Here is a 25,853-nt window from a genome sequence, read left to right as displayed (position 1 = left end):
AGCTGTAGTTATTATAACATCCACTTATTCTGTCACTTCACAGTGGCTTGATATACTTTCAGGATCTAGACTTACTGAATTTCCAGAATGAACCTCAATAGGAAAAAAGCAAATATTGTTTCTTAATTCAGTAGCAATCTTTGTATTCTTTATATATGAACACAAATCTTCTTACAATTTTTCGTAAGAATTGAAAAAAGCCTTTCAAAGAGATTGATGTTGTTGAATAAACTCATTATTATCAATAAATATGTTGATTAAATTGTTAACAATATCCCTGTACCTTTCTGCTGTCATACTCCAGTCAAACAAAGATTTAATACAAGGAAAGAACAAAACCCAAACTAAATCTTAGGAGTTGGATTTAATCTTGAAATAAGTAGTAGTCAAGTACAGGTTTTCTTTGCATAGGGACAGAGAAGGCATTTTAAAGAGCATTAGAAACATTACATCTTCCTTCTGCTTCTGTCCAGGCTTACCCTGGAGAAAAACTCTTTCCTGGACTAAGAAAAAGAGGCTCTATAGAAGCACAAGAGTGCATATTCAAACATATGTACGATTGATTTGAGACAAGGATTTTTCATGAAGAAATGCAGTCAGAAAATGACACAGAAGTCAGAGTGTACCTAGCAGTTGGCAGCTCAGATAGTACAGACACAACATGGTAAGGAAAAGTGAAATAAAGCTCCCTGGTTTTCCTTCAAGGAGGTGAGTCCAGAATACATCTCCTTATCTCCTTCATGGGCACAAAATCTGCAGGTGATGAGGACTCAAATTCCAATCCTGTCTGTCCACTGTGTGAAATCTCAGCAGTCTCGGCTTTCTAAAGACCTGTGTATTTGAGAACTAATTGCAAGAACCTGGTCCAGGATTGCTCTTCTGTAGTTGTGGGAGCGAGCAAATGCAGTAGGTAGTGGGGCTAATTGCTTCAAATCTTCTTTCTTTGGAGATACTCCATAAGCAATCTGACCTAAATTGGTCCTACCTTGGGCAAGGAATTGGACCAGTTGACTTCCAGAAGTTTTTTACAGTATGAATGCTTGGAAGGGTCTGTGATTCACAGGGGCTTTTGGAGGGGCAGAAGAAGGTAAGGGCCCATTCTACACTACACTGCCAACATGCAGTCCTGAGGTCCATGAGCAGAGAGAACCTCTCAGCAGGAGACCAATACCAAGTCTGCCTTTTACATGTCCTTCAGAAGATGACATTTGGATCAAGAAATTGTCCTTGTGAAGTCCATCCACAACCGTAAAGAAGCTGATCTTTTCTGGGAAGTATACATTGCATGTTTGGAACGAGATAAACATGGAAACCAGGCTGGGATTGTGATAGGCTGGACTGTAACAAGACTGTAACAGGCATCAGCAGATGTGAGAAGGGGCACTCACATAAATACTGCTGCAGCACTCTTTAGATAAAGATGAAATAAATTGTTCAAAACTATTTAACAGTCAGTAGCAAGGCCAGGCATGGGCAATTATAAAACTAGGAATGATCCAGCTCAGACATTATCTGATTTTCTTACAAGCCATGTGCAAATATTCACAATAAACATACAGTTAGATTTCAGTAAGTCAATAAAAAGTATTTCAAATACTATAAAATGCAACTTAGTTAATCACTTCAGTAAATGCTTGCTGAGCACCCCAGCTCCCCAGTTAATAAATGTGGATGATTAAAAAAGGGAACAGTAACAGAGAATCTATACACACCATACCGTGCTGTTACAAGTACTGAATGCAAACTAAAGAACAGTGACTGAAGTGGTAGAAGAAGAATAAAGCTAACAAAGGGAAGAAAAAAAGTTGTATTTATTTGACAGGATGAACATTCAGAGATGAAACCTGGATTACCTCCAATTTATGTATCTGACTAATTGCCTTCAGAAGGTTTCAAATCTAGCCAAGGATGTGGAGAAGACTGTGCATTAGACAAGGTTCCAAGTATTTAAACAATTGCAACAGTTGTAGGGCAGGTTTGCAGGCAAACCTATGTTCATTGGAGATCTGAGTTTTTCAAAATGCAGACACCACACTATGAAGGACATCTGAGGTGGCATTACTCCATTTAGCTCTAAGGGACTGGTGCCACCAGGCAGGAGCCTGAGTGCTGTAGGGTCACCTTAATGGCACAGAGCCCCCAGATGTGGGGCCTCACCCACAGTCCAGGATGGGGGTTCAATCCTGCTACTGGCTGGATGTGTGGACATGCAGCTACAGGAGGTTTGCTTCTGGCAGCTTAGGACAGCAGGATTTCCCCCAAAAGGAGAGCCAAAAATTGTCTACCTTCTAACATACTCCCCCTCACCACAAAAAAAAAAAAAAAAAAAAATAAAAAGGAAAATTGGTGTCTGTATTTGTGGTGGTTTTCTGTTTGGTTAGTTTTTTCTGGTTTTGTTTTATTTTGTTTCATTTTCTGTGTGTTGTTTTTTTCTTCTTCCAAGCCAAAGATTGTTGCTCTTGTCTTCTCATTTATTTGATCAAAGCCTTAGCAAAAAGTTAATGCTTCAAGAAAAATTCACCAATTCTGTTTCTATTTTTTTTTTAATTTTAATGAGAAACCTGTTCATAGTTAGTGTCTTAAGAAAGGACTAAGCACTGATGTGGGTAATGAAATTCAGATTTGGAGCATAAAAACTTTAGGATAACTGAATCTGACTCTTGGCTTGTCCTTGTCAAAGGACCCGTTAGTCAACATTAATCTTCTGTTCCATTGAGAGCTAGATTACACTCCTCAAAGGTTCAGTGATTTACCTATATGAAAAATTACATAACTTACTGTTACATTTTAGAAGTGTTGATCTGCATTGTATTTAATATTCAATCTACAAATACCTGAAAATTAGAGTAATAATTGGCAGCAGGTTAATGCAGAAAAGAGGGCTTTCAGAAAAGCAAATGCTGTTCTAGTTCCCATGGCACCATTCCCAATATTTGTTTTATACTCCTGAGAGAAAAGAGGAAAGCAGAACAAATGTTAAACCTCCCACACAAAATTCTCAAAGTAATATTATAATTCCCCCTAAGGCTCCAGCCTTGCTGTCAAATTGCTTTTTCTGTCAAGTTTCCAAATTCTTTTATTGAGAAAGGATAATAATTATAATTATCCAAAGTTGAAGTTGGTGAGTTTTTACTAAAATAGTTAAGCTGCAAATTCTCATTGAAAAACCTAGTAGAGTCATTCATTTAATTTGCACGGTATGATTACCACAATGAGAAAGTCTCATATATTTTTATATATATATATACATATACATACATATATATATATATATATATGCTTGTGTAAATGCATTTTTTGCCTAATTATCACCTTCATGGGAAAGTTAATGGTTTGCATCAGCAATCTCAGTAATTATTCACAAAAATTATCTCAGAATTTATTGCTTCAAAGAATTATTCACTTGTGTAGAAATTCTCTTCTGCACTTTCCAGTGATGTTGTACAACTTCTGGTGTACTGCCACTTCATTTTTCTTATCCATTTAGCTGATTGTGCTTTCCATAATTCCTTGGGCTCAACAAGAACCTTCCTAGAATGCTCAAGGATTTTTTTTAAGAGCTCTGTTCAGCCATGTTTATGCTTTTGGGAAGAGGAAATGTTATCAAAGTTCCCTTTATCATATTTTATTTGTAAATGTGTTTTCAATACTGCATCCTTGGTATTCACATAAATTAATTTTTAATTTGGCACCCAAGTGGTGGTGCCACAGATCTTTAAACACTGAAATAAGACCACACAACATATCTGTTGTTTGGCATTGTGAGGAGATACACTGAATTATTGAAGAAACAGAAAGCAACAAAAGCAACACAAGTAAGTTACTAGCTGGAAAGATGCCAATAGCTTCTCTGTGCATGCATGACAATTCTTCTGTCGTCATTTAGTTAGATTCCAGTAGAAACTCAAGTCTTCCCTGTACTAAGTGCAAGAGAAGCATGCAGAGCAGCTCAGACGAGATGCTTTACAGAGGATATGTTAAATAGATGGAACAGCTGCTTATAGAAAATTTGCCACAAGAAAACTCTTTTAGACAGTCACAATCTGACCAATGTCCTTTAAAAACCCTAACTTTGGCACCAAATGTTCAGCAGAGAAAGTCTCCGGCATCCCTGAGGGACTTAGGCAAAGTACTGAAGTACTCCAAACAGGTGCTTTTCAGGACTAGAACTCGTTAAGGTTTTTGGGGTGTTCCCATCACCAGCCCTTTATTACTTTAAAGCTATTTGCCAGAAGTCTCTAACCCATAGATAATACTTGACCAGATTTGGTAGCCTCCAACAGCACCCTATAGACAGCTCTTTGCAATCTGAAGAAGATGAGTCCACAGGCTCTATCTGAATAGAATTCACATTCTATCTGAATCCTACAGCTGAAGGATAAACCAGTACACACTAGTATCTTTACTAGTGCAGGTTAGTTACAGACTAGACAGAGTTTAAAGGCAAGATTATTTAAACTACCTTCCAAAAACCCAACCAACCCTACCGCTTGATACCAATAAAATACATTTATGAAAATAGTTGCTAGAACTGGAAACAGTTGCAAAAAAGTTAAGCAATAACAAATCTTACTAAACAGCTAAATGTTTGAGTTAGTTTCAAAGTCTGTTCTACATTTCACTCAGCTAGAGGAGCTGCCAGGACAATCTTATGCCCATGAAATCTGGGGCCTACTTTCTTAGACAAACTTGGTCCCCTTAGACACTTTTTTTCTAGTGAGAAATATCAGCTGGGAATTGTTCCCTTTTTGGTGCATTTCTATTTATGGCAGGTCCCAGAAATTGTGTTTGTGCAGTAAGTATGAGTTAGTAAGTGAACTTAGACTGAGTTTAATCAAAATGTTTAACAAAGTAATTTGATGACTTCCCAGTCCTCTAAAGAAAGGCTGCTCTTCCAGGGTTAGTCTTTACTCTGGGGGAAAAAAACCCCAAAACTACAACAGACATGCAAATAACAAAACAAAAACCAGCAAAAAACTCAAAAGTTTTTGAAGCAAAATCTCTTACTGGACAGCTCTAGAAACTGCTAGCACAAGAGGCTGCAATTAAAAACCTATTCAGGTGCTCTTCCAGCAAAACTGAGTAATGCCTGAGCACCTTCAAGAGGCCTCCTCATTTGGAAGCCCTGCTGAGAGAGGCCAAATGCTGAGCAGCATAAATGAGCCCTGGTTGGATATTCTTTCCTTCCTGGGATTCTCCCTTCCTAGTTACTGTGATTGAGGAGCTGCAGTGGACAAGTGCAGGGAGTTTCAAACAACCTCTGGCTCATAAATCCTTTCCCTGGACCAAGCCCTTTGCAAAGCTCTATGAAATCAAAAGAAGACCTAAGCCTCACAGCAATATTCAATCTTTCAATCAGACTGGAAAATCACAGAACAGTTTGGTTTGGAAGGGGCCTGCAAAGGTCATCTAGTCCAACTCCCTCAACATGAGCAGTGACAACATTGATTGGCACTTCTCACCACTTATGCCCTATTTTATAAGAATATTCTAATCTTTGAAGTATGCAGGGAAATGGATTAATAGTTGTTGACGTCAGTAAGCCCTTAATAGTCAGAAAGACACATAAAGGTCAGAGCTACTGTAGTTGGTTTATTTGCATCTATCTGTAATTATAAGTTCAATTTTACATGGAAATTCACCAATCAATTTCACATGGAAATACAGCAATATAGAAATATAGCTCTATGTGATGTCAAGATGTTTGGAAAAATGGGGTTCTGCAGTTTTCTTGGCAACAGATGGTCAAAACAAGACAGTCTTTGTAACAGAGTGTCCTCGACCAGTGGTTTGCTTTGCATTGCTCTCAGTCCTCCCCAGCCTTTGAAGACCAAATCCTGGTTTAACACCAGGACCACATATTTGCAGGGATCCAATAATTTGCATATTTAAGATAATGCTGAGCTCTGTTAGAATGAGAAAGTGCCAGCCCACAGTCCCTCAAGCAGCATTTGCTGTGATGATCCTAAGCCAGGGTGACATCCAGGAGCATCATTCTCCAGCACCTTTTGAATGGAAGCACAGCTGCATAGTTTTAGGATGAGGGCCTTCCCTGGGAGCAGAGTAATTTGTGCTTCATATCTGGATTGCTTAGGAAGCTGAGCACCTGCCTAGCGTTATTTCTCAAAGATTATCAATTGGAGTAAGGTAAATGCCCTATTTAATGATCAATGATTACCTCAGGTGGATTTGATGATCATTCTCTCTAGCAGCAAAAATCCTTCAAGATATTTCCATGACAGCTCTTCACTTCTTCCCCAAAGCTGGAATCCAGAGTAAACTACTCTACAAATATTTCTATGGTTCTAATGATTACAACTTCTTTCTGTGCCATAACAAAAGAAATCTGAGAGAAAGAAAATTTTCTTGGAAAACAGCATTTCCCCAGTCTAGCTTGCTGCATATTGCTGAGTGCAACACCAAGCCTCTGTTGATTTCCAAAAGTTTGCTTTAAAATCATCCTATTGTTCTCAGTGGCCTCAGAGAGGTCTTACCTCTCCTAACCTGGGCTCTCATCCTTTTCTGAACTGAGAATTAAAAGGTACAACCAATAGAGACCCATGAAAGTAGGATTATTGGAAATTAATATTTCTGCAGGTTCAAAGTTTCAGAGAGTTATTTAATCTTTAAAATAAATTGTAGAAAAATCTTTGCATAATTTCCCGTGAATAAATTGGGTAATAAAATCCTTCTGTCTTCAACCTCTTCTACCCCAATTTTTAAAATCATGTCATTGGATCTGGATCAGAAATGAACAATTTTCACTGCTTGGAAAAACATTAGTCATGGAAACAGATCATAAAAATAAGCTGTGCTCAGCTTATTTGCTCAGTCTATATTTGCTTTTTCCAAGAATAAGAAAAAAATTTTTACTTTTCTATTTCAGGATTACTTAACTCTTCTAAAATCGCACACTTTAATGTGCTTATGCTGGAAGTCTTTGCATTCAACAGGCTCAATATTTCATCATCTATGCTTATAGTGATCTCAATCCCAGACATTTTTCTAAACCCACCAGCCAGTGGATGAGGTGGCAAAAGTACGCTACAAAGTAACTTCTGCTGCAGCATAGAGAACTCACTGCTTTTCATCTTTGGATCAAATTCTCCAAGTTTCCGTTCATTAGTCAAAACATTTTAAATTCCACAATTTTTCTGTAAGGCCAAGCAGAGCAATTCTATGGTGCTGCATTACATTACAGCTGACATTACATCTTGAAGAGGGATTTTCACTGCAGCTAAGTCTTGCTCATTAGGGCTTTTGAAACTTTCAGTCAGCATTGCCATTCTTACATGACTTGCTAAATCTCAAGGATTCATTTTTGCCATCTAGTGGTTTTGAACAGAATCAAAAGAAATTTGCTAATGACAAAGTTGAAAATTATTGTCATAAAAGATGGCAGTTTTAATTTGTGGTTATATTTGGAAAAAATATTTATACCTTGAAAAGAGGATTATTCACTCTGTGTAACCATTAAATGAGCACTGAAAGAAAACAGTATTACTGTGTGGCCACTGATACTGTAAAAAGAACAGCTGAGGTTACTGCACTGGAGTGTGGGATGGAGTAGCACTAACTGAGGGGAGGAGGTTACTCAGAGGACTCCTCATATCTAATGTGTCTTTTCTTATAGCACTCCTGGAAATTTGTAAGACAATCCAAGTAGATCTCTCTTCTGCTGCCCACCTCCCTTCTATTTTTGTGGGGTGGATACAAATATTTAATAAGTTATTTCCAAAAGTAGTATAATGAACAGAAACTTTGGCTTAACAGAGAGACTCTTTTTACACACAAATAGATGCCATAATAAAAAATTAATAGAACTACTCAAATTCCATTTAATTTTTTTAACCCACAGTGCTCATTAATAACTGTAACTCAGGATAAAATACTTCTTTTTATGAATGTATAATATAACATTGATTTAAAAGACACAAATAAAGAAGCAATAAAATACTAAAGTATTTCAATACCAACAACTAGGAGGCATCTCTGAACTCGATACCACCAACTTGAATCTCTCCATTTTCTCTTAAAAAAAGTACTCTGGAAGCTCCCTTAACATTCAGAAACATAGAATGGTTTGGGTTGGGATCTTAGAGATCATCTAGTTCCAACTTTCACCACTCCCATGGGCAAAAGTGTGTACAAATGGCCCTTCCCATTAGTACAGCTTCTTTAAAGCCCCATCTACCCTGGCCTTAAACAGTTCCAGGGATCAAGCATCCACAGCTTCTCTGGGCAACAGTGCCAGTGCACACTACCCCCACACCAAAAAATTCCTTTCAAATATCTAATCTAAACCAATACTCTTTCAGTTTAAAATTGCTACCCCTTGTCCTATCACTACACACTCCTGTAAAAAAAGTCCCTCTCTTTTTTATAAAACAAAACCAAAATATATTTGCATTTAAACATTGTAGTTATACTTCATGGATGTTATATACTTCATGGAAGTTATACTTCATGGTCCACTCTGGCTCACATCCATTCAAAAACAAAAAATTCTTTCCAAATTTTACAAATTACAATTATGTGATCTCCTGATGTTAAATTTTTGAATCTGATGTAATTAAAACCCATAATAATTTATATTAAATTTCAAGATAAAGAGATGTCAATATGAAAGATCTGGTCTGTCACTGAACACTTTGAATTCCTCCCAGTTTAATGCCTGTTATTGCAGATGCATGGATAGAAATTTAATGATTAAGAAACAGAGAAGCCTGCCCACTTTTAGTAATGGAAAGATGGAAAGTGACTTAAAACAAAAACTTTCTACAGTCCTTTTATTGACATTTGAAATATAGAGTTCAAAAAAGACGCTGTGAACTTCCGTAGTTGTTTTCTAATGAATATTTTGAAAAATCAGATGAGGCATTCCAAGTTTTTTAAGGTGCATTTTGTTTTACAAATGCATTTATTTTACAAATGCATAAAAGTAGCACAACTTGTATAAAAAAATATAACAATACAGTCAACTACAAAACAGTAGAGTATCACATGCAGTCAGAAAGATTCTTTTTTTCTTCAAATTGTTTGTCTACTGCAAGTGAAAGGGCCTGAAGAAAAGTTGTCATTGGGACACTGGGGGACTGAAAATAAGGGAACATTTTGTTAGACACACCACAGCAATGGGCAGACATAGTATTTTACATAAAAATCACAGTATTTAAAAGAGAAATATTTTAATTTCATGTTACAAAAATTACAAAATGCTATAAACCAAACTGCAAGTTTATTTAAAATCAGCTAGCACAGCAAAGTCAACATGTGTGAAGTCTTCAGTCACAATACTGTATATTTGCTTAGAAAAGGTTTTTAACAAATTATTATTTATAAAGTGGTAGAGGTTTGGGGTTTTTTTTTCAGCAAGAAATTATAAGAGCACCAATATTAATGTTCATTTATTTAATTAAAAGTAGAATGCTCTTGGGCAGATCAATCCCACCTGCCTTCTTCAATCCCATTCTAAATTATGGACAGCGCATAATTGTTTCAGTCTACAAAGCTGGAGAAACAAGTGCAGTTTAGATTAAAAGGAAGGTTTGGATCAATCTTTCACTTCAGGCAGTGTTCAGATGTCTTCCTGCCTGTCTCAAACTCAACCCAAAATATAATGAACAGAATTAAACTCACTTGAATACAATAAACTTACTTGAATATAAAGTGCATGTGCTAGGAAAGGAAGCTTTCTCAGGACCCGGCCACCAAGACCTTCACTTTTTCTATGGTAAAACAGAGACAAGTGCTGCTTAAATGCTAAATATCCACTCTTAAAAGGAGGCCTTTCCTTCTTCTGTGTTTCTCCATTAAGTTGCTCCAAAAGAACTTCAGATTACAATTCAACAGGTCACTTGCAGCTCTTCTAGCAGGAGCAGGGAGTGAACAGACAAATTCTGCTTGTGGGAGGCTACACAGCATAGTATACCGCACCAGCACAGGCACAGCTGCCTGCCAATGCTTACATCAGGCCCTTCACATCGTTATGCCAATCTCATTAATTTGGGGGGATGTCTGCCACAGCGTAGTATGGACACAACCACTTTTGGAAGGATTGGGGAAAAAACTGGTTTGAACGCTGGACCTTATGGGTACTGCCTGTCTCCTTCTACCTACCATTTACACAGTTTCCTTCACCTCACCCACTTTGTATGTTAGCATCTTCTCCAAGCACTGCTCTGTGTACATAAGATGCAAACCTCTGTGCCTGGAAAAACTTACTCGCTTTTACTTCACTCCTCACTGGTTAAGACTGCATACTTCAGGAACAGAAAGAAAACACACTTTGCAGACCTTATGAGTATTATTTTGTTACATAGGGACCGGCACTTTGGAAAAAAACATTGCTTGATATTGCGAATATAATTTTTATTGTTTCAAGAAATGTTATGCTGCAGTGGAAGACCATTTGCTCTACAAGCATACTCAGCAAACCAGAACACTATCTATTTACACTTTACTCCTTTTCCCCTTGTTTCTGTCCACTTATATCTCCATGCTAAATACTGGTCTAGCAGATGGCAAGACATTTCAAAACACTTTCTTAGCAGGACCTAAGGCACATGCTATTTCTGCCAAAGTGCATTACAATTCCCAACATCCACTGAAAACTAAGGCTAAGCCAACCAGCAACTTGTCAAGAGGACTTCAAATGGCAGAGCACAAACCAGAAGCCGTACTAGGCCAAGCCAGATCTGACACCAAGAAATGTTAGCAAATTGCGATTGCTTCCACTTTTTGTCCCCTGAAGGTTTCTGCACTATCCCAAACAGAAAAAAAATTGAGTTGTTTCAGATCTCCAGTTGTTAGGAAATCTGTTACTTTTACACATCATTCCATAACTTAGTATATATGTATGTAAAAAGTAGAATTTCAGAACCTTACCTTGAGATTTCTTTCAGTATAAGGCTTAACCTTGACACATTATTTTCTATGAAGCCGATCATCTCAAGCTCTCTGAGTGTCAGAAGCTGCTGTCGAGGATATATTATTTGACACTAGAAATGAGAGTTACACACTGTTGTATGAAAAATAAATGCATTCAAAATTAAATTTTCCAGAAAGAGTGGAAATACAGAAAAGGAATGGATTTTATGTATTTTTGTTACTTAGAAAGTATGATTAAAATGCAAAATTTACTAAAATATTGCATTTTACTGTTTTGCTTTCAAGTATTACCTTCATCAGTTCTTCCAGGCAAGAAAGATATATTCTAAATATTGCTGCAGTAGATGGAGGTCCAATGTATTGTTTTATGTCAGCCCTGTCTACAAAGGCCATGTCAATTTTCTCTGTAATATTTGAAGTAGTCAGGATAACTACATTGGGATACCTTCAAGACAAAAAGAGATTTTTAGGTCACATGTAAAAGATTTATTTCCTTTTGTGACTGGCAAGTTGATACCTTCCTTCCTATGATTCAAATAATTTTATGCAAAAAGCTGTCACATCATTCTTGTCAATCGGGAATTACATTAAATGATCAGAAGCTCTTGGCCAGGTATCACCAGACTCTTTCAATGCATAGTGTCTTTCCTTCAGCTGTTTCTCAAGTATCCACAGTTCCTCTAATTCTCTTTCAGAGTGATATATGGTAACTACCTAGAACCTACTGGCATAGCTTCTGACACACACAAAAAAGATTATGAAAAGAATTGTAAATGTGAACCTTTAATCAACATGTTTTACATTTCAATGTTGATGTGTGCTCTCCAAGCAGACATCATGATGATATGTCCTTTTTCTCTCTCTGTCTTTAGGGGAAACATACTGTCCATAGATTTGATTGTCCACCCAGGGACATGTAAAATATTCTGCTGGATTACTCCTATTTCTTTTCGAGATTAGCATTATGAACAAAGAGTAACTATTCACTAACTAATCTGGTTTAGTATTCCAGCTAAGAATTGAAATTTAGCAGGAATAGGAATACTGAAACTGTCAATTACCTGTTGCTGTTGCAATAATATGCAAACAATACCTTTTAATCTGGTCTATTTGTGTCAGTACAGCATTGACCACACGAATAGCATCTGAGGGCTCTGTGCCTGCCTTGAAGGCACTGCGGGCTGCTGTGAGGCTTTCCACCTACAAAAACCCAAACCAATCAACCAAAACAACAACAACAAAATCACCAAACACCAAAAAACTCAAAAAGATTGCACTTTTGGAGTCCTGGCAGCAAACAGGTAACCCCTGCAACACACTTCAGATTCCTGTGCCTACTATCTAAAACTTATTGAAAATCTTCTGTTAGGTAGGAATTTCCAGGGAGAAAGAAAGGCATGTCAAGGAAGCAAAGTGTAGTGAGGAAAATTCCTTTTTAGACAGCAGAATGGAGGCTGGTTTGCATTTTAAATTTTGGCTGTGGAGGAATGGGACACCACCAGAATAATGAACAGGTTCAATTTAGAGTGATCTTCCCCATAGGAACTCAAATATGACAAAGCTAATAAGGTACATACTTACTAAGTTGCTTTTGTATGCAAGTTTGAAGAAAATCTAATGACAATGAACAGAACCACATTCATGTCTTTTAGAGCTTTACAAAAAAAATGTAAATTATACAAATCTGGGCTACTTTGAAGTTTAAAACAATATTCCACTTGTAAACATACAGCAGCAAGGGAAATTCCACCAAGAAAGGCTTCAATTCATTTTCAGCTGGAATTTGCCTGCTAAGTCACAGTATGTTCCTTCCAAGCCTCTCAAATCTGCAGCAGTCAAGATTAAAGTTCACTTATCTGCACAATCGTGTAGCTTACGAAATAGCATAAATGTGCTTTTACTGTTCTTTATGAATGAGCACTATTGCAGCTCCTTCCCATTGATTTCCTTTCTGCTATATTTTATGTACAACAATGTTATTGGAATCATACCTCATCAATCAGTACAAAAACAAGAGCATCTCTGTCATCAACTAACTCTTGAATCTTCTGGAACATCTTGGTTACAAGCTTGCCACTCTAGAAAGACACCATACCTATATGTTAACTATTTTCTTACCACACAACTTTCTAAAGCTTATCATATTTAAAGGTGTAAATGCCTGGGTTTTGAAACAACTAGAAACTTCTCTTTAAGCATTTTCAAACATATTAATTATTGTAAACAATCTCTGGTGCACATATTTAGGAAACAAGCTAAACAGAATAATTACAGTGTAAAATACCTACTTTATTAGGTACATCAATACATACCTCAGAAAACCATTTAGAGAAAAGGCTATGGCTGTTTATCTCAATTAACTGTCCATACCTATACCTAAAGTATGAAGAGAAAAAGAAGTATCAACTCCATTCTAAATAAAAATCAGAGATATCATTAACTTCTGTAAGTCTCATTCCTGATATTATGACCCTGGAATTCTGTGAATTAGTACTTTAAATTACTTACCTTTCAAAATATAATACATGCTTTACCAATATTATTTTTGTTGCTGGAACTTGTCATATTGCTGAAAATGTAACTAGAATTCTTATATTAAATTGCTATTAGAATTTCTTCATTAGAACAGGGTAAGTAACTCTTTACCATGATAATTGCCTCATTCTTCTCTTTGTAAGATTTTCTTCAGTACAGCAAGAAGTGACAAAGTATCTCAACCGTACATTATACAGCCTGTGATTTTCCTATGTTCAGTTTGAGATAGAGTCAGATCATGCCAATAATTACACATTATTTATGCTACACTTTTTATTTTATATAACTTTTTTTTTAATATAGATTTGTTAAATTGCTATGAACTTTTAGGCTATTTCTTATGACCTGTCTGATATACAAACTGACCTCTGCAGATTGCAGCATTCAGACAATCCAAGTACAAAAGAAATTAGTTTAAAAAATCACTATCTATTAAAACCAGGCTCTATCAAACATGAAGAAAAAACCCAAAATACTCCTTGATCCTTTGCCCTTTAATACTCATTGATGTACAAAGTGAGCAAAAATTACTGTACTGCCACTGGAATGTCTTTTGCACACCTGGGGCAAATAATTACACATTTTACAAGGCCTTAAAATATCCTAATCAGTCTAGCAGATCACTTTTATTGCTAGCCTGGTGCACTACAAAAAAGAAGACACATTAGCACTAAGTACAAGTTACTTGAAATTAAATATGAGATATACTTGGGCTAATGAAAAACAACAACTAAGTATCGTAAGCTAAAGTGAAAAAATTCCAAAAAAAAAATCACCTGTTTGACAGTCGAATTGTCAGCTTCTGAGCCAATGCTTTACAGAGAGAAGTTTTCCCAGTTCCAGGAGGGCCTGATTTGAAATCAGATCCATACATTACACAGAATCTGGATTAGATTGTTAATGACATCTAACAGATTTTTAACTGCTTTATTTCATTACAGCACTAATTGTAAAATCACAGCAGATAATGATTGTGTACACCAGAGTATTTTGAGAAAATTGCTTCCTTGACTACAGTCCTAGAGCTAATGCTGGATTTTATATGTATGCAGACACCATAAAGTTAAAGCACTCAACAGCCAGAGAAGTAAAGAGTATAATCCCTGCAGTGCTAATCCTCATCAGCATTCTCTATAATCAGTGCTATGCTCAAACCTGTATCTTCCTGAAACACACTCTTCTAACATATCACGATTAGTTTGATCAGCTGTCACTCTCCCAGAAATTTCTTCCTTGGGGAAACCCAGATCATCTTGGGAACTATAGTCAGAGACAAACGTTTTGAATCTGACTTAATACCCCATGGAAGAGCCACAACGACTTCCTTCGAAGTGGCAAGTGCAAACACAGTTACCAGAGTATGAGTCTGAAATAAAGTCTTTCAAACAAAAACATCTAAAACATAAGCTTCTAAATTGACAGTTGTAACTTAAGTACAACCAACAAATATTTCCACTATGACCTTTTATTTTTGAATACCAGTCTTGATGACAAAATCAATGCAAGATGCACTTTGCAAGAAAATGGATTCAGTTGATGCTAATCTCATTTGTGGTTAGCATCAACAGTTAGGACTGACTGAAGATTTCAGCTTCGCTAAAATAATAGTAACTAAACTAGCAAGAGTTGGCAACAGAACACAGTGTCAACAACACAACACAGATTGCCTTCCCAGTTTCCCCAAAGTTTTTAAAAAGCTATAACTAACAAAACGTTTAGTACTGCAATAGAAGTTTAGCTAATATATGCCTCCTGGTATCTTCAGTATCTGCATTATTTTTGTTCATTACGTAAAAATGAAACAATATCACTTAAAATTAAGAAATCCACAGTTGTCACTGCATGTAAACCTTAGAATTTAAATTCATGCAAAACAGAATATGTGAACATTGATTTGACTCTGACATTACATTTCATCTAAATTTGTACTATTGAGGTGCTGCTTTTATATCACTTAATTTCACTACACAGGACTGCGGTACAAGTCTTTCCAAAAGGAAAGTATGAACAGATGGCCACTGAATCTACTTGGTTTAAAACAGATCATTTTTACCATGCAGCAAAACAACTCTGTTCCATGATATCAGGTTGCTGTCAACATTTTTGTCAGAAAATAATAACGTTGTCGTCACATAATCGAGTAACTAAATGAAGAGGAAAGATAGAAAGACACAAATGAGAGACATAACAGCAAACCACAATATATAACCACAATATAACCACAAATATAATCAATCTCTAATGGTGTCTATTGTGTACTCATAACAACAACAAAAAAAGAGCTCATCCCTTTCAGTCATAGGCAAATTTATTTCTGCAAAGGATGGGAATTAATTTCTGTCCTGCCCTCAAGAATAAGAAGAGCATGTACTTGGCACAAATGGAGTTCTGGAACTTTTAAATAGATAAATTAAATGCTTCAAGGAAGGGAAATTGATTTCATTTTTCATTGTCCCACGTACTGTGTGTCTACAAAACACAAGCTGCCTAAGCACAGAGAATCAAAGACTCAAAATCTGGGTCCTGTTTAGATGTTGTACAGCTATACTTTTGTACGGTTTGTTGTAGTCAGCCCACCAAACAAAGCATGTCCTGTCACATTTACTTCCTTTTTACTAAAGCATTTGTATCAGCCCCTACATGGAATTTGTAGATTAATTCATTCCTCCAAATAACGGAAGTTGCATGTATTTCCTGGAATGCTTGCTTCTAAAAATACTGCAGTTTCATTTTAGAATTATCTAGAATTAGGAAGCAGAGAACTCTTTCAATAAAATGAATATCAGGTGTGAATTTATGACTTTTACCTATAACACCTGACACCACATTATCTTCTCTTGCTCTTACCTGTAATGAGCTTTAGATCCCTACATGTTGATGGGACAATACAGTGGTGCTCCTGCAATATTTCATGCTCAAGATGGAGCAATCACACAACAGCAAAAACAACTGAACTTAATCCACATATTTGTCAAAATTCTATTGACATTGTACTATTTTGAAACCATTGAAACAACAACCATTTCAGAGCCCACGGAACCCAAATATGCTCAGGCATTCCCATGGTTTAAAGAAGGAAGATTTATCACAATTTTATGGTAGCAGTTCAAGTTTTAGCCATTAAAAGCAACCATTTCTTTCTACCCATATACACTTATACTCAACAGTGATCAGCTTGCTGTTATTTAGTACACCAGCAAGTCTAATTAGTCTTGTCATTTCACAGATGACTTTGAAAACTGTTCCATAAATTACACAAATGTGGATGTATTCATTGATATTTACCTTATAAATTAAGAAGCACCATCACTGGAATGTTTTGCTTTTCTGTATTTGGTTATAAAGACTTAAGTGAGAATACTGTATCTATGGTATTACAAATAAGCTAATGAATTAATTACTTGTATCCAAGAACTTCAGTTAGAAGCTGAATTGAACTATTTGTGGGTTTTATTTGCATCACAATTACTAAATTTCAGATTACAGTATTACAGTTCTACAAGCTCTGTCAGTTATCATCACAACCTCTGATGAATGCACAGGATCTTCAAGCTAGAAAATGACCCCATGGAAGTGTTTTGTTTCTTTCCAATGTCTTGCCAGCATTCAAGTGGCAGGGCACTCAGCTTTGGTCAAATCACTGAACAAGTATTTGCATGAACAGTAACAATGCTTGCCAACATTACTGCCAAGCCCATTAACTGTTTAGCTGCTGCCAGAAACAAAGTTAAACTCCCATTCCCTTCTGCCCAGCCTGCACCCATATCTCCATAGGATGCAGCAAACTTCAAAAGGCTTAATCTCAGCTCTTATTTCTCCTCAAGCAATTTTAATTGTTATTCATTTCCAACTTACATTTGATTTTACTTCAGTGTCATAGATAAGACTTTCCCAAAGGCCATGGAATTCAGCTGGAAAAGCAATATATTATACACCTGTTTAGGATAAATAAATCTGGAAACCTGTAACTCATCACTGCAGCATAAAACAGTTTTCAAATTACGCTCAACTGAAATGAAGAATTGAGAACACATATATGAAAGCAAGTAAAGCGTCTGTGGGGGAAAAAAAAGTTTTTTTCCCTCAAAATGCAAACACCACTTCCTAACAGACAAATTCAGCAGTTTCCCAGCTTCTATTTCCTCCAATAACTGTGATGAGAAATTAATGCTAATTTCTTAACATGAAATAAAAAATATTGTTCCTTCCATTCTCAGTAGAGGATGAACTTCTATTTCACCAAGGGAGCAATGAAAACTTGTGGTAGGAGGAGGGTTCTAAGGCAAATTTTATCATTCAACTTTTCTTCTTTTTTTTTTTTTTTAACATCAAGAGGTAGAGGACCAAAAAAAAACATGTAGCTGAATAATGCATAAAAACCTAAAGTTGTCATTTGAGTATCAATCACTCCTAGCTGTTGGCTTCTAACTTTCTGCAAAGAAAAGCATAAAAGACTGAACAACTATAAACCACAAAACTGTGGCAATAATGTCAGTGTATCAGATTTAATTTTTCCTGAAAACTAATGCAATGGATAATTAGGCATTTCACAACATGGAAAGAGTAGGAAATGTTTCAAAATTACTGTCTCTCTGAGCTAAAGCTCACACCTGTGCTTTTCCTTTCAGGCAGAGAATTCGACTTCCCCAAGCACAAGACAGTAACAGGCAGGTCTGGCTCTATCACAGAGGAAAGCCTGATTTTTTTCCTCTCCAGAAGACACGGACTAAATCTCTTTACTTTGTTTGTCTGTTTCATGTATAAGAGCAGTACTGTAATGGGGGCTGGAAGCCAGCAGTGGGCTCTGGAAAATGAATATTTAAAGTAATAAGCTTCTTGTGGGTCTTCAAGTTAAATAAAACTCGGAATTTAACACACCAGTGTTAAAAACTTGCATGCTTCTGATTATGACTATATGTTTTAGACCACAAGACCAGTTACTTCCACACATCCACAAGTATTACAGAAATAAAGGATGTGTTTTGGAATCACCTGCAGGATGTCAGTCAAAACTACAAAGGAAAAAGTCCAAATATATTTGTTCCATAAAGAAAATATTTGTTCTATAGACAAACAATAAATACAAATAGTACCTTTAATAGGTAACTATAAACACTTTTAGCCTTTGCAATATTTTCTTTATTGCTCTAGAGCTCCCAGAAATACCACACAGGTACCTGCTGGTAACACCCAGTGGTGAGCTGCAGTGATATCATCATTCTCTTCTTCCAGGTTTTCAGAGGTTGGTCCTTCTTCATTCAGATGAAAAATATGAAAAGAAAGACTGCTTGTGCTCAGGTCAATAGGCTAGAATGAGCATAAAAAGATTTGTTACCTGTCATATTTCTCATTCAAAGCTAGTTGAACAAAAGAAAGTTACAGCTCTCAGCTGGCATTTATATCTGAAGCCTACTGTCTCTGTTTCAGACCTTAATAAGCGGTAAAAAAAGGCTAGCCACTTTTTCCTAGTTATACTAGTCAGCCTAAGAAGAGATACTACATCATCCTATAGACCTTGTCTTGCTTCTGCCCTTAGGTTACCATGAGTCTACATACAACTAGTTCAGGGGCACATAAACAGAGGTGCACATTCTTGACCAGGAATACCTGTCTGTCCTTCAGTTTCAGCTCCGTGTCCACAATCGCCACAGACTGCACGTTGTTGCTAAGGAAAGGGTCATCAAACTCTGTCCACTTGTAATCACCAAACACGATGTTGTGTCTGTTCAACAGCTTTAAGACACTCATCCTAATATCTTCTTTCTTGGCCACACTAACAAGAAAGAAACATCATTACTTTATGGCATTGACATTTATAAGGCAAATTGAATTAGTGTTGGAAAGCATTATTTCCTACATGAGGCTTTCATGGAAACAGCTTCTATCTCACACACACCAAAAAAAACCCCAACCAACCAACCAGCAAAACCCCCAATCCTTAAAAAAAAAAAAAACACAAAAAACCCCCAAACCCACTCAATCCTCCTCCAGCATTCTACAGGAAAAAAGAACCTGTCAGATTCAGTCTGTCTGCAAAAGTAACAAGCTGGACAGCTGTTTTTAATTTGTGCATTAAAATACATAAATCCAAATAATACCATTTCCTCTGCTTGAGGTCATACCAGGGGATACTGAATGAGACAGCAAGAAGACTTCAAGAATGGTAATCAGTTATGCAATCTGTGTTTCAGCAGGAAACCCAGAAAGACTCAGAGGCAAGCTACAGACTAAATTTGGTAAGCTTAGCTTAGAAGCTCCAATATATTTTCAGGACAGCTGAAACATCAGGATGGGGACATGATATAGGATGAATTCCAGAAGAGAAAAAAACTACAGGAAAAGGAATACCATTTGAAGATTTAACCCAATTTTGCCATTTCAACCATCTAGAACCAGTGCAAATTCTCAGTTCTCTGTTAAGCCTGGCAAAAATAGCACAGTGTATATTTTACACCTTGATTTTTCTAACACCTTGGTCATGCTCTCCCATATCCTTCAGACATCCAAAGTGGTAAGGATAAGAACTGGATAAATGGACAAGGATGGTTGAACTGTCCAGCTCAGAGGGCTGTGATTAGTACAAAGATTAAGCAGAGCTGTCAGTAACTTGGGTGGGGAAAGGCAGTGTTGTGCTGTTAGCATTGGGACCAGCACTGTTTTTGAATCCTTAACAATGGGATGGAAAGTGACTGCATCAAGTTTCTGGATATCACCAAAGCAGGGAGAACTTTCAGTATTCTGGAGGGCGAGACTGCTGTTCAGGGAGACCTCTGCAGGTTGGTAATAGGGTTTGACTGGAAGCTGTTGACATTCAGCAAAGGTAAACATGAAATCTTAGCTCTCCATCCACTGCCCAGATAACAGAACAGATCAGAGGCCAACTGGATGACATGCTGTTTTGCAGAAAAGGGCCTGTGGGTACAGGTGGGCAAGCTGGCAGTAAGTCAAGTGTGCCCCTGCTACAAATGAGGACAACCTTATTTGAGGCTCTGCTACCAAGACTGCAGGTGTTATGGAAAGCAAGTGTTTCCATCCACTGGCTTTGTAAGACCACATCTGGAGTACCGTGAGCAGTTGTGAGCACCGACACAAAAGAGACAAGGATAAACTGGGGCAAACCCAGAATGCGGCCAACAACTTCCATTATGAGACTGGATGACATGACCCACAAGGTGAAACTGAGCAAAGTGTATTTGTTCAACTTAGGAAGAGACACAGGTGAGGAGACTCCCGGGAGAGCAGAGAAGGCAGAGCTGGGTCCTGCAGGAGGCGCGCAGAACGAGGCCGAGAGGAAACAGGCACGAGTGGCAGCAAGCAACGCTCTGATCAGAGACCTGCTCGACTTCTGGTGAACTTCCACATGGATCTGAACGCCGTCACACACGTTTGGGAGCGCTTGCTTCAAATCTCCAGCAGCGTCTTCCATCTTTCTCGCTCCTAGGGGAAAAGCGATACCAAAGAGAAGCGACTTCCAGTGACTGCTACACGACCACGGCACGGACGGTGCCCCGTCCAGGTGCACGCCGCCCCCGCAAAGACCGGGTTCGCGATTGGGACCAGGATCGGGATCGGCACTTCCCTCCCTCAGGAGATGGCGACGACAGGCTCGGGACACGCCGCGAGCGCGGTCGCGCGTACAGACGGGCGGCTGCTCCCGCCTCAGCGCTGGGGACAGGGAATCACCTCAGGCAGGCACGGCCTCGGGAGCGACGCGCCGGAGCGACGGGGATCGCGAGCCTGAGGCACCGGGCACCCACTGCGGTAGCCGCCGTTTGTAAAGGGCGCGCTGGGCGAGGCAGGGCCGGCCCCTCACCCGGATCTTCCTCCACGGCGGGCGGGGGGGTTCGTCCGCCCCTGCGCTTCCGGCGGGGCCGGCTGCGGCTCCGCCATGGGGAAGAAGCACAAGAAGCACAAAGCGGAGAAGGCAGAATGGCGCTCGACCTCCGCCACTGCCTACAGCGGTAAGGGCCGGGGGGGGCCTCTTTGTACCCGGGACGCGCCCGTCCCTTTCCCTTGCGCGGCTGTCGGTGGAGCCCGGCGTCCCTGCGCGGACTGGGGGGCCTGGGCAGAGACCTCACTCCCAGTGCCGGAGCTGCCAGCGGCGGGGACGGCCTGAGGAACGCGGGGCGGGCGGTGGGGTGTGAGCCGGAGCGTGTCTGTGATTTCCACGGCCACTCCTGAGGGGATCCGGTCGCTTGAGTGATGCTTAAGTTCACCTTGCTCTGCAAGGACCTTGCGACGTTTTTAGGGGAGGCCGAAGTGCTGGTTTCTTATGTTTTTCAGGTTTGTGGAAGATCGCAGCGTAAGACGTGCAGAACGACGGTTTGTTAGCTTGGATTTGTTAGCCTTAGCTATTGTTTTTCTTTCCAAATGTATTGTGTATATTTTTGATTTGCAGCGAATTCTTATAAACAATAGTTCTAGAAGAAACTTTGGAGCGGGGGTTGTTTATCCTGGAGAAAAGGAGGCTCAGGGGGAACCTTGTCGCTCTGCAGCTGCCTGAAAAGAGGGTGTAGCCAGGTGGGGGTCGGTCTCTTCTCCCAGGCAGCCAGCGGCAGAACGAGAGGACATGGCCTCAAGATACATTAGGGGAACTTCAGGTTGGACACTGGGAAAGAATTTCTTTACAAAAAGAGTGATTATGTATTAGAATGGGCTGCCAGGGAGGTGCTGGAGTTACTGTCTCTAGAGGTGCTTAGGAAAAGACTGAATGTGATACTAAGTGCCATGGTCTAACTGACATGTAGTGCTTGGTCATAGATTGGACTTGATATCAGTGGTCTTTTCTGACCTAATTGAGACTGATTCTGTAATTGCTGTGTGCTGTTAGCTCCCTGTGCTATTAATTAATTTTATTTTCTTTTAATTTAGATTATGGGGACAAGCCTTTGGAAAAACCCTTAAAGCTGGTTCTTAAAGTTGGAGGCAGTGAAGTCACTGAACTCTCTGGGTCAGGGCATGACTCTAGTTACTACGATGATAGATCAGATCATGAGCGAGAACGACACAAAGAAAAGAAGAAAAAAAAGAAGAAAAAGGCAGAGAAGGAAAAAGAAAAGCATCTAGATGATGAGGAAAGAAGAAAGAGAAAGGTAAGCTGTGATTTTTAGAATTCAGACACACCAGCCTTCATTCTTACTTATCAGATCTAAAATCTGGTGCAGAACTTTGTTTAAATCACTGTTTCAAGAAGCTTATTGTCTGGAGATAGCACTTCAGAAATGTAGAAAACCCTTTTGTGTGAGTTGGTGTACTTCTGCCATTTACAGGAGATAACTTTGTGACTTTGTTCCAGGAACAAAGTAAAAGCTTCCTTCTTATAACTTTCTATTTTGCCTATTTATTTGCCTTGAATTAATGTTTCTGGTTTTCAGTTGGATCTTTTGTATTTTAGCCTGGTCACAAACATGTTTTGCTACTGTTTTAGGGAGGGTATTTTCAGCTTTTCAAATCCAGGCTGTTTTTACATTTGGGAGATGTGCTAAGTTACTGGACATTGAAATTGGTATGTTTACTCAAAACAGCTTCTGATCTCTTGAGTTCTGTGGTACATTACATCGTTAGCTCTTGGCATAAGCTATGTGCTGAGCTTTGTGACTTTGTTAGTAGCAAGTAGAGTGGTCACCTTAGTTGTCTGTGTTGAGTGTTGGGGAGTTTGTTTAAAATCATCAGCGAGGCATTGACAGCACAGTTACTTGTACAATTTAATTTTAAGAGTATTTATTTTGTGTAATAATGGTTCTCTGACCTTTCTGCTTTTTAAATTCTTTCCTGTCATGTAGTTTTACTATTCTTGTGTGACAGTTTTTTTGGTGCTACTTTGTGTGTGTTTGTGGCTAACATCTATCAGCTCCAAGTAATACAAGCCTGACAAAATCATCTAGAAGTGACAGATCTCATAGGATTGTTCAGATGCTCTTAAATACAGCGCAGACAGTGTGCAATTTTCTTAGTACAGATGTTTCAGGCTGGGACTTGAAATGTAGCAAAACCAGCTGTCCTTCATACAAGAGTCTGCAGTATCAATTGCCTCTACTGAGTTGTGGGATAGGGGTTGTTTAGATTTTTTTCACAGAACTTTATGATTAATACATTCAAAATAAGCTAATGGATAGTTAAGTAATAAAACCATAGTCTGAGGAAGGTTAATGAAAGTGTGCTTTTCTGTGCAAATGCGGATAATGATTGTGGGATTTCAGGAATGAGTTAGGTGTGCCTTTGCTTTGAAACTCAGGAAGAGATCATTAATTGCCACCACTGCTTTTTATGGTTCTTTTGTTGGCTGAGTTGTTACATATTTTTACTAATTTCTGTTTAATGTGACAAACAACAGAAATACATTGATGAGAGCGGAGCCACAGATTGATCTTTACTCAATAGTAAATTAACTTTCTTTGCTCTCTGGTGTAGCTTATTGTCATGCAGTTTTACATATAAATAGCTTCAGAATTTGTCTTCTCAATAAACATGCAGGAATGATGGAACAATACTGTATCAAATACAAAGTAGCAAAAGATGAACAGTTTTAATTGGAGAAGAAAATTGAAAAAGTGGTAGTGAAAATGTATGCAGTATTGTTTAAACCGTATTATGACTTGGATATTGAATGAGTATTCCAAATTAAAACATCACTGTTTCTTACCTTTTGATGTGTGGGATTGCACACTCCAAGTACATCCCTCTAAAATATGTCTTCTCTGCTGTCCTAGGAAGAGAAAAAGAGGAAAAGAGAGAAGGAACAGTGTGACACTGAAGGAGAAACTGATGACTTTGATCCTGGGAAAAAGGTGGAGGTTGAACCTCCTCCAGATCGTCCTGTCAGAGCCTGCAGAACTCAGCCAGGTGAACAGTGTGAAAGATTGAATTATTTTGGTTCTTTTTAAAAGCATACAAAACAAAGCTTTTGTCAAAGGTAAAATTTTCATGAAGATTTTCTGAAATACAGGAACTTTACTTTTTCCAACATCCAGAACTTTCTCCTGTTTTAAAAGTCAATATTCCTCTTGTGCTTCCGTGTTTTAGTAGGTTTGTTTTCAGGTGACTGGTGTTGCTGAGGACAGCTCTGGCCTCTGTTCCTTGGCAGGATAAACCTCATTATGAAAGTGTTATTGCATGTGGTGCTCCCCTAATTCCGTCTCCTTAGCATTTACACCATAGTGATCAGAATGTCTGAAACTAGGTTTCATTTAGTTCAAGGGAAAAAACTCTCACGGAGACTTCTTAGGTGTTGTTTTTTGTCTTTTTGTGTTTTCTAAACTATGTGGAGTTTTGGTATCTCTATTCTCATGGAGGGAAAGTTGTGATAGTGTATCTCTAAAGACTGTAGACACCACATACTAGCCCTGTTTTTCATTTACAAAAATTCTTTAATTCTTATCGCTAGCCAGAATGTTTGTCAGTTGTGTGTGGCAACTTCTGCATGTTTGATCCTTTCAGATTTTGCTTTGCTTTTTCTACCTGTAGCCATTGCTTGATAATTAAAACTCAACATTGCTCAGTGGAAACCTTTACTTTTGAGAATTTTGAATTACATCATGATCTCAGTTATACGTAAGCCTGAAAATGGAACCCAGTAGCAAAAAATTGTGTCATTAGCAGAATTGTGAGTCTTGTCTTTGGAATACTGCCCTTTGACTAGTCAAGTAATCCCAAGGAATTTTATAACTGTGACCACACATTAAATTGAGGAATAGTGGCCATCAGCTGTCAAGGTAACTGAAATTTTCAGGTCAGAGTTTTATGTCTCTGGGTAGTCAGGAGCCTTAAAAACTGACAAGATAAAAACTATTCCCATTATTATTCTTTTTTCATCTGGTTGTAAAATGGTACTGGAAAGCATATAGATTACCTGACCCATTCTGTTTAAGAAAGGAAATGTCTTTCCTCTATAAAGGAGAGTTGGATTTTCAATTCTTGATGCTTCATTAGTGTTTCAAATGTCACTTAAAGCCAGTGTCTCTGAAGTAACAGGTCATTAACAAGTGTTTCTTGTGTGATTTCTACAGGAAGTGAAATTATAATTGTTACCTCTCTTGCCAGTAAATCTGCATCTGTTTGTCACTCTGTGATTGAAAGCTTTATAGAATTGCATGGGTTTATGGTGAAGAAACCATGAAAATTGCACAGTGAACATGTTGTAAGAATATGGATTTCCCAACTGCAGTATTTGAGCAACCAAGTTTCATTTTTTTCTGCAGAAATATATAATGTAATTATTTTAATCTTATTAATACATATTCTAAGAGCTGCTAAACTTAGCACTACATCTGCCTTAATGGGTACTAGGTTTTAATGTGATTAAAAAAAAGCTCAGAAAATAAGGAAAAGGAAGAAGAAATAGGTACTGTGTGCTTTGATATCTGATGTGCTTCTGCTTTGAAATCCATGTTCGTACATTCGGCTTCAGCTCAGTACAAATTGTACTTGTA

General features: G+C 38.1%; 2 protein-coding genes across 8 annotated transcripts in view; one reads left to right on the top strand and one right to left on the bottom strand.

Annotated features, from left to right (window-relative positions):
* Positions 1–8,903: 8,903 nt before the first annotated feature.
* On the bottom strand, positions 8,904–21,259 carry TRIP13 (thyroid hormone receptor interactor 13). 2 transcript variants are annotated; one of them, XM_038128032.1, is made up of 14 exons: positions 21,109–21,259; positions 20,760–20,862; positions 19,033–19,198; positions 18,603–18,732; positions 17,281–17,336; positions 15,479–15,569; positions 14,202–14,274; positions 13,203–13,266; positions 12,882–12,968; positions 11,984–12,090; positions 11,182–11,335; positions 10,888–11,000; positions 9,659–9,728; positions 8,904–9,095 (listed from the first exon to the last, which is right to left on the bottom strand). In XM_038128032.1, the coding sequence occupies exons 2-14, from the start codon at positions 20,849–20,851 to the stop codon at positions 9,000–9,002; spliced, it is 1,299 nt and encodes a 432-aa protein (XP_037983960.1). In that variant the 5' UTR covers positions 20,852–20,862; positions 21,109–21,259; the 3' UTR covers positions 8,904–8,999. The 2 variants fall into 2 exon arrangements, with proteins under 2 accessions (XP_037983960.1, XP_037983961.1); XM_038128033.1 differs by having other exon boundaries at positions 8,971–9,095; positions 9,659–9,751.
* The window catches only part of BRD9 (bromodomain containing 9), a 26,046-nt gene continuing 21,430 nt past the window's right edge, over positions 21,238–25,853 (top strand). For all 6 annotated transcript variants that reach the window (XM_038128030.1, XM_038128027.1, XM_038128029.1 and 3 more), the window contains exons 1-3: positions 21,238–21,386; positions 22,297–22,517; positions 24,135–24,267. In XM_038128030.1, the coding sequence (XP_037983958.1) occupies positions 21,314–21,386; positions 22,297–22,517; positions 24,135–24,267 (427 nt within the window). In that variant the 5' untranslated portion in view covers positions 21,238–21,313. The remainder of the gene's footprint in view (positions 21,387–22,296; positions 22,518–24,134; positions 24,268–25,853) is intronic.

Source organism: Motacilla alba, chromosome 2, assembly GCF_015832195.1.
Source record: "Motacilla alba alba isolate MOTALB_02 chromosome 2, Motacilla_alba_V1.0_pri, whole genome shotgun sequence".
NCBI classification, from domain to species: domain Eukaryota; kingdom Metazoa; phylum Chordata; class Aves; order Passeriformes; family Motacillidae; genus Motacilla; species Motacilla alba.
This window is presented reverse-complemented; position numbering and strand designations above follow the sequence as displayed.

What these genes read in the sequence shown, in the direction of transcription:
- TRIP13 (XM_038128032.1), bottom strand. Translation starts at nt 20,851, where the DNA reads ATGGAAGACGCTGCTGGAGATTTGAAGCAAGCGCTCCCAAACGTGTGT. An exon ending in CAGAGTTGTTTTGCTGCATG is followed by an intron (nt 14,275 to 15,478) that starts GTAAAAATGATC and finishes ATTTCAAATCAG; the next exon opens with GCCCTCCTGGAACTGGGAAA. An exon ending in ATACTGAAAGAAATCTCAAG is followed by an intron (nt 9,729 to 10,887) that starts GTAAGGTTCTGA and finishes GTTTTACCATAG; the next exon opens with AAAAAGTGAAGGTCTTGGTG.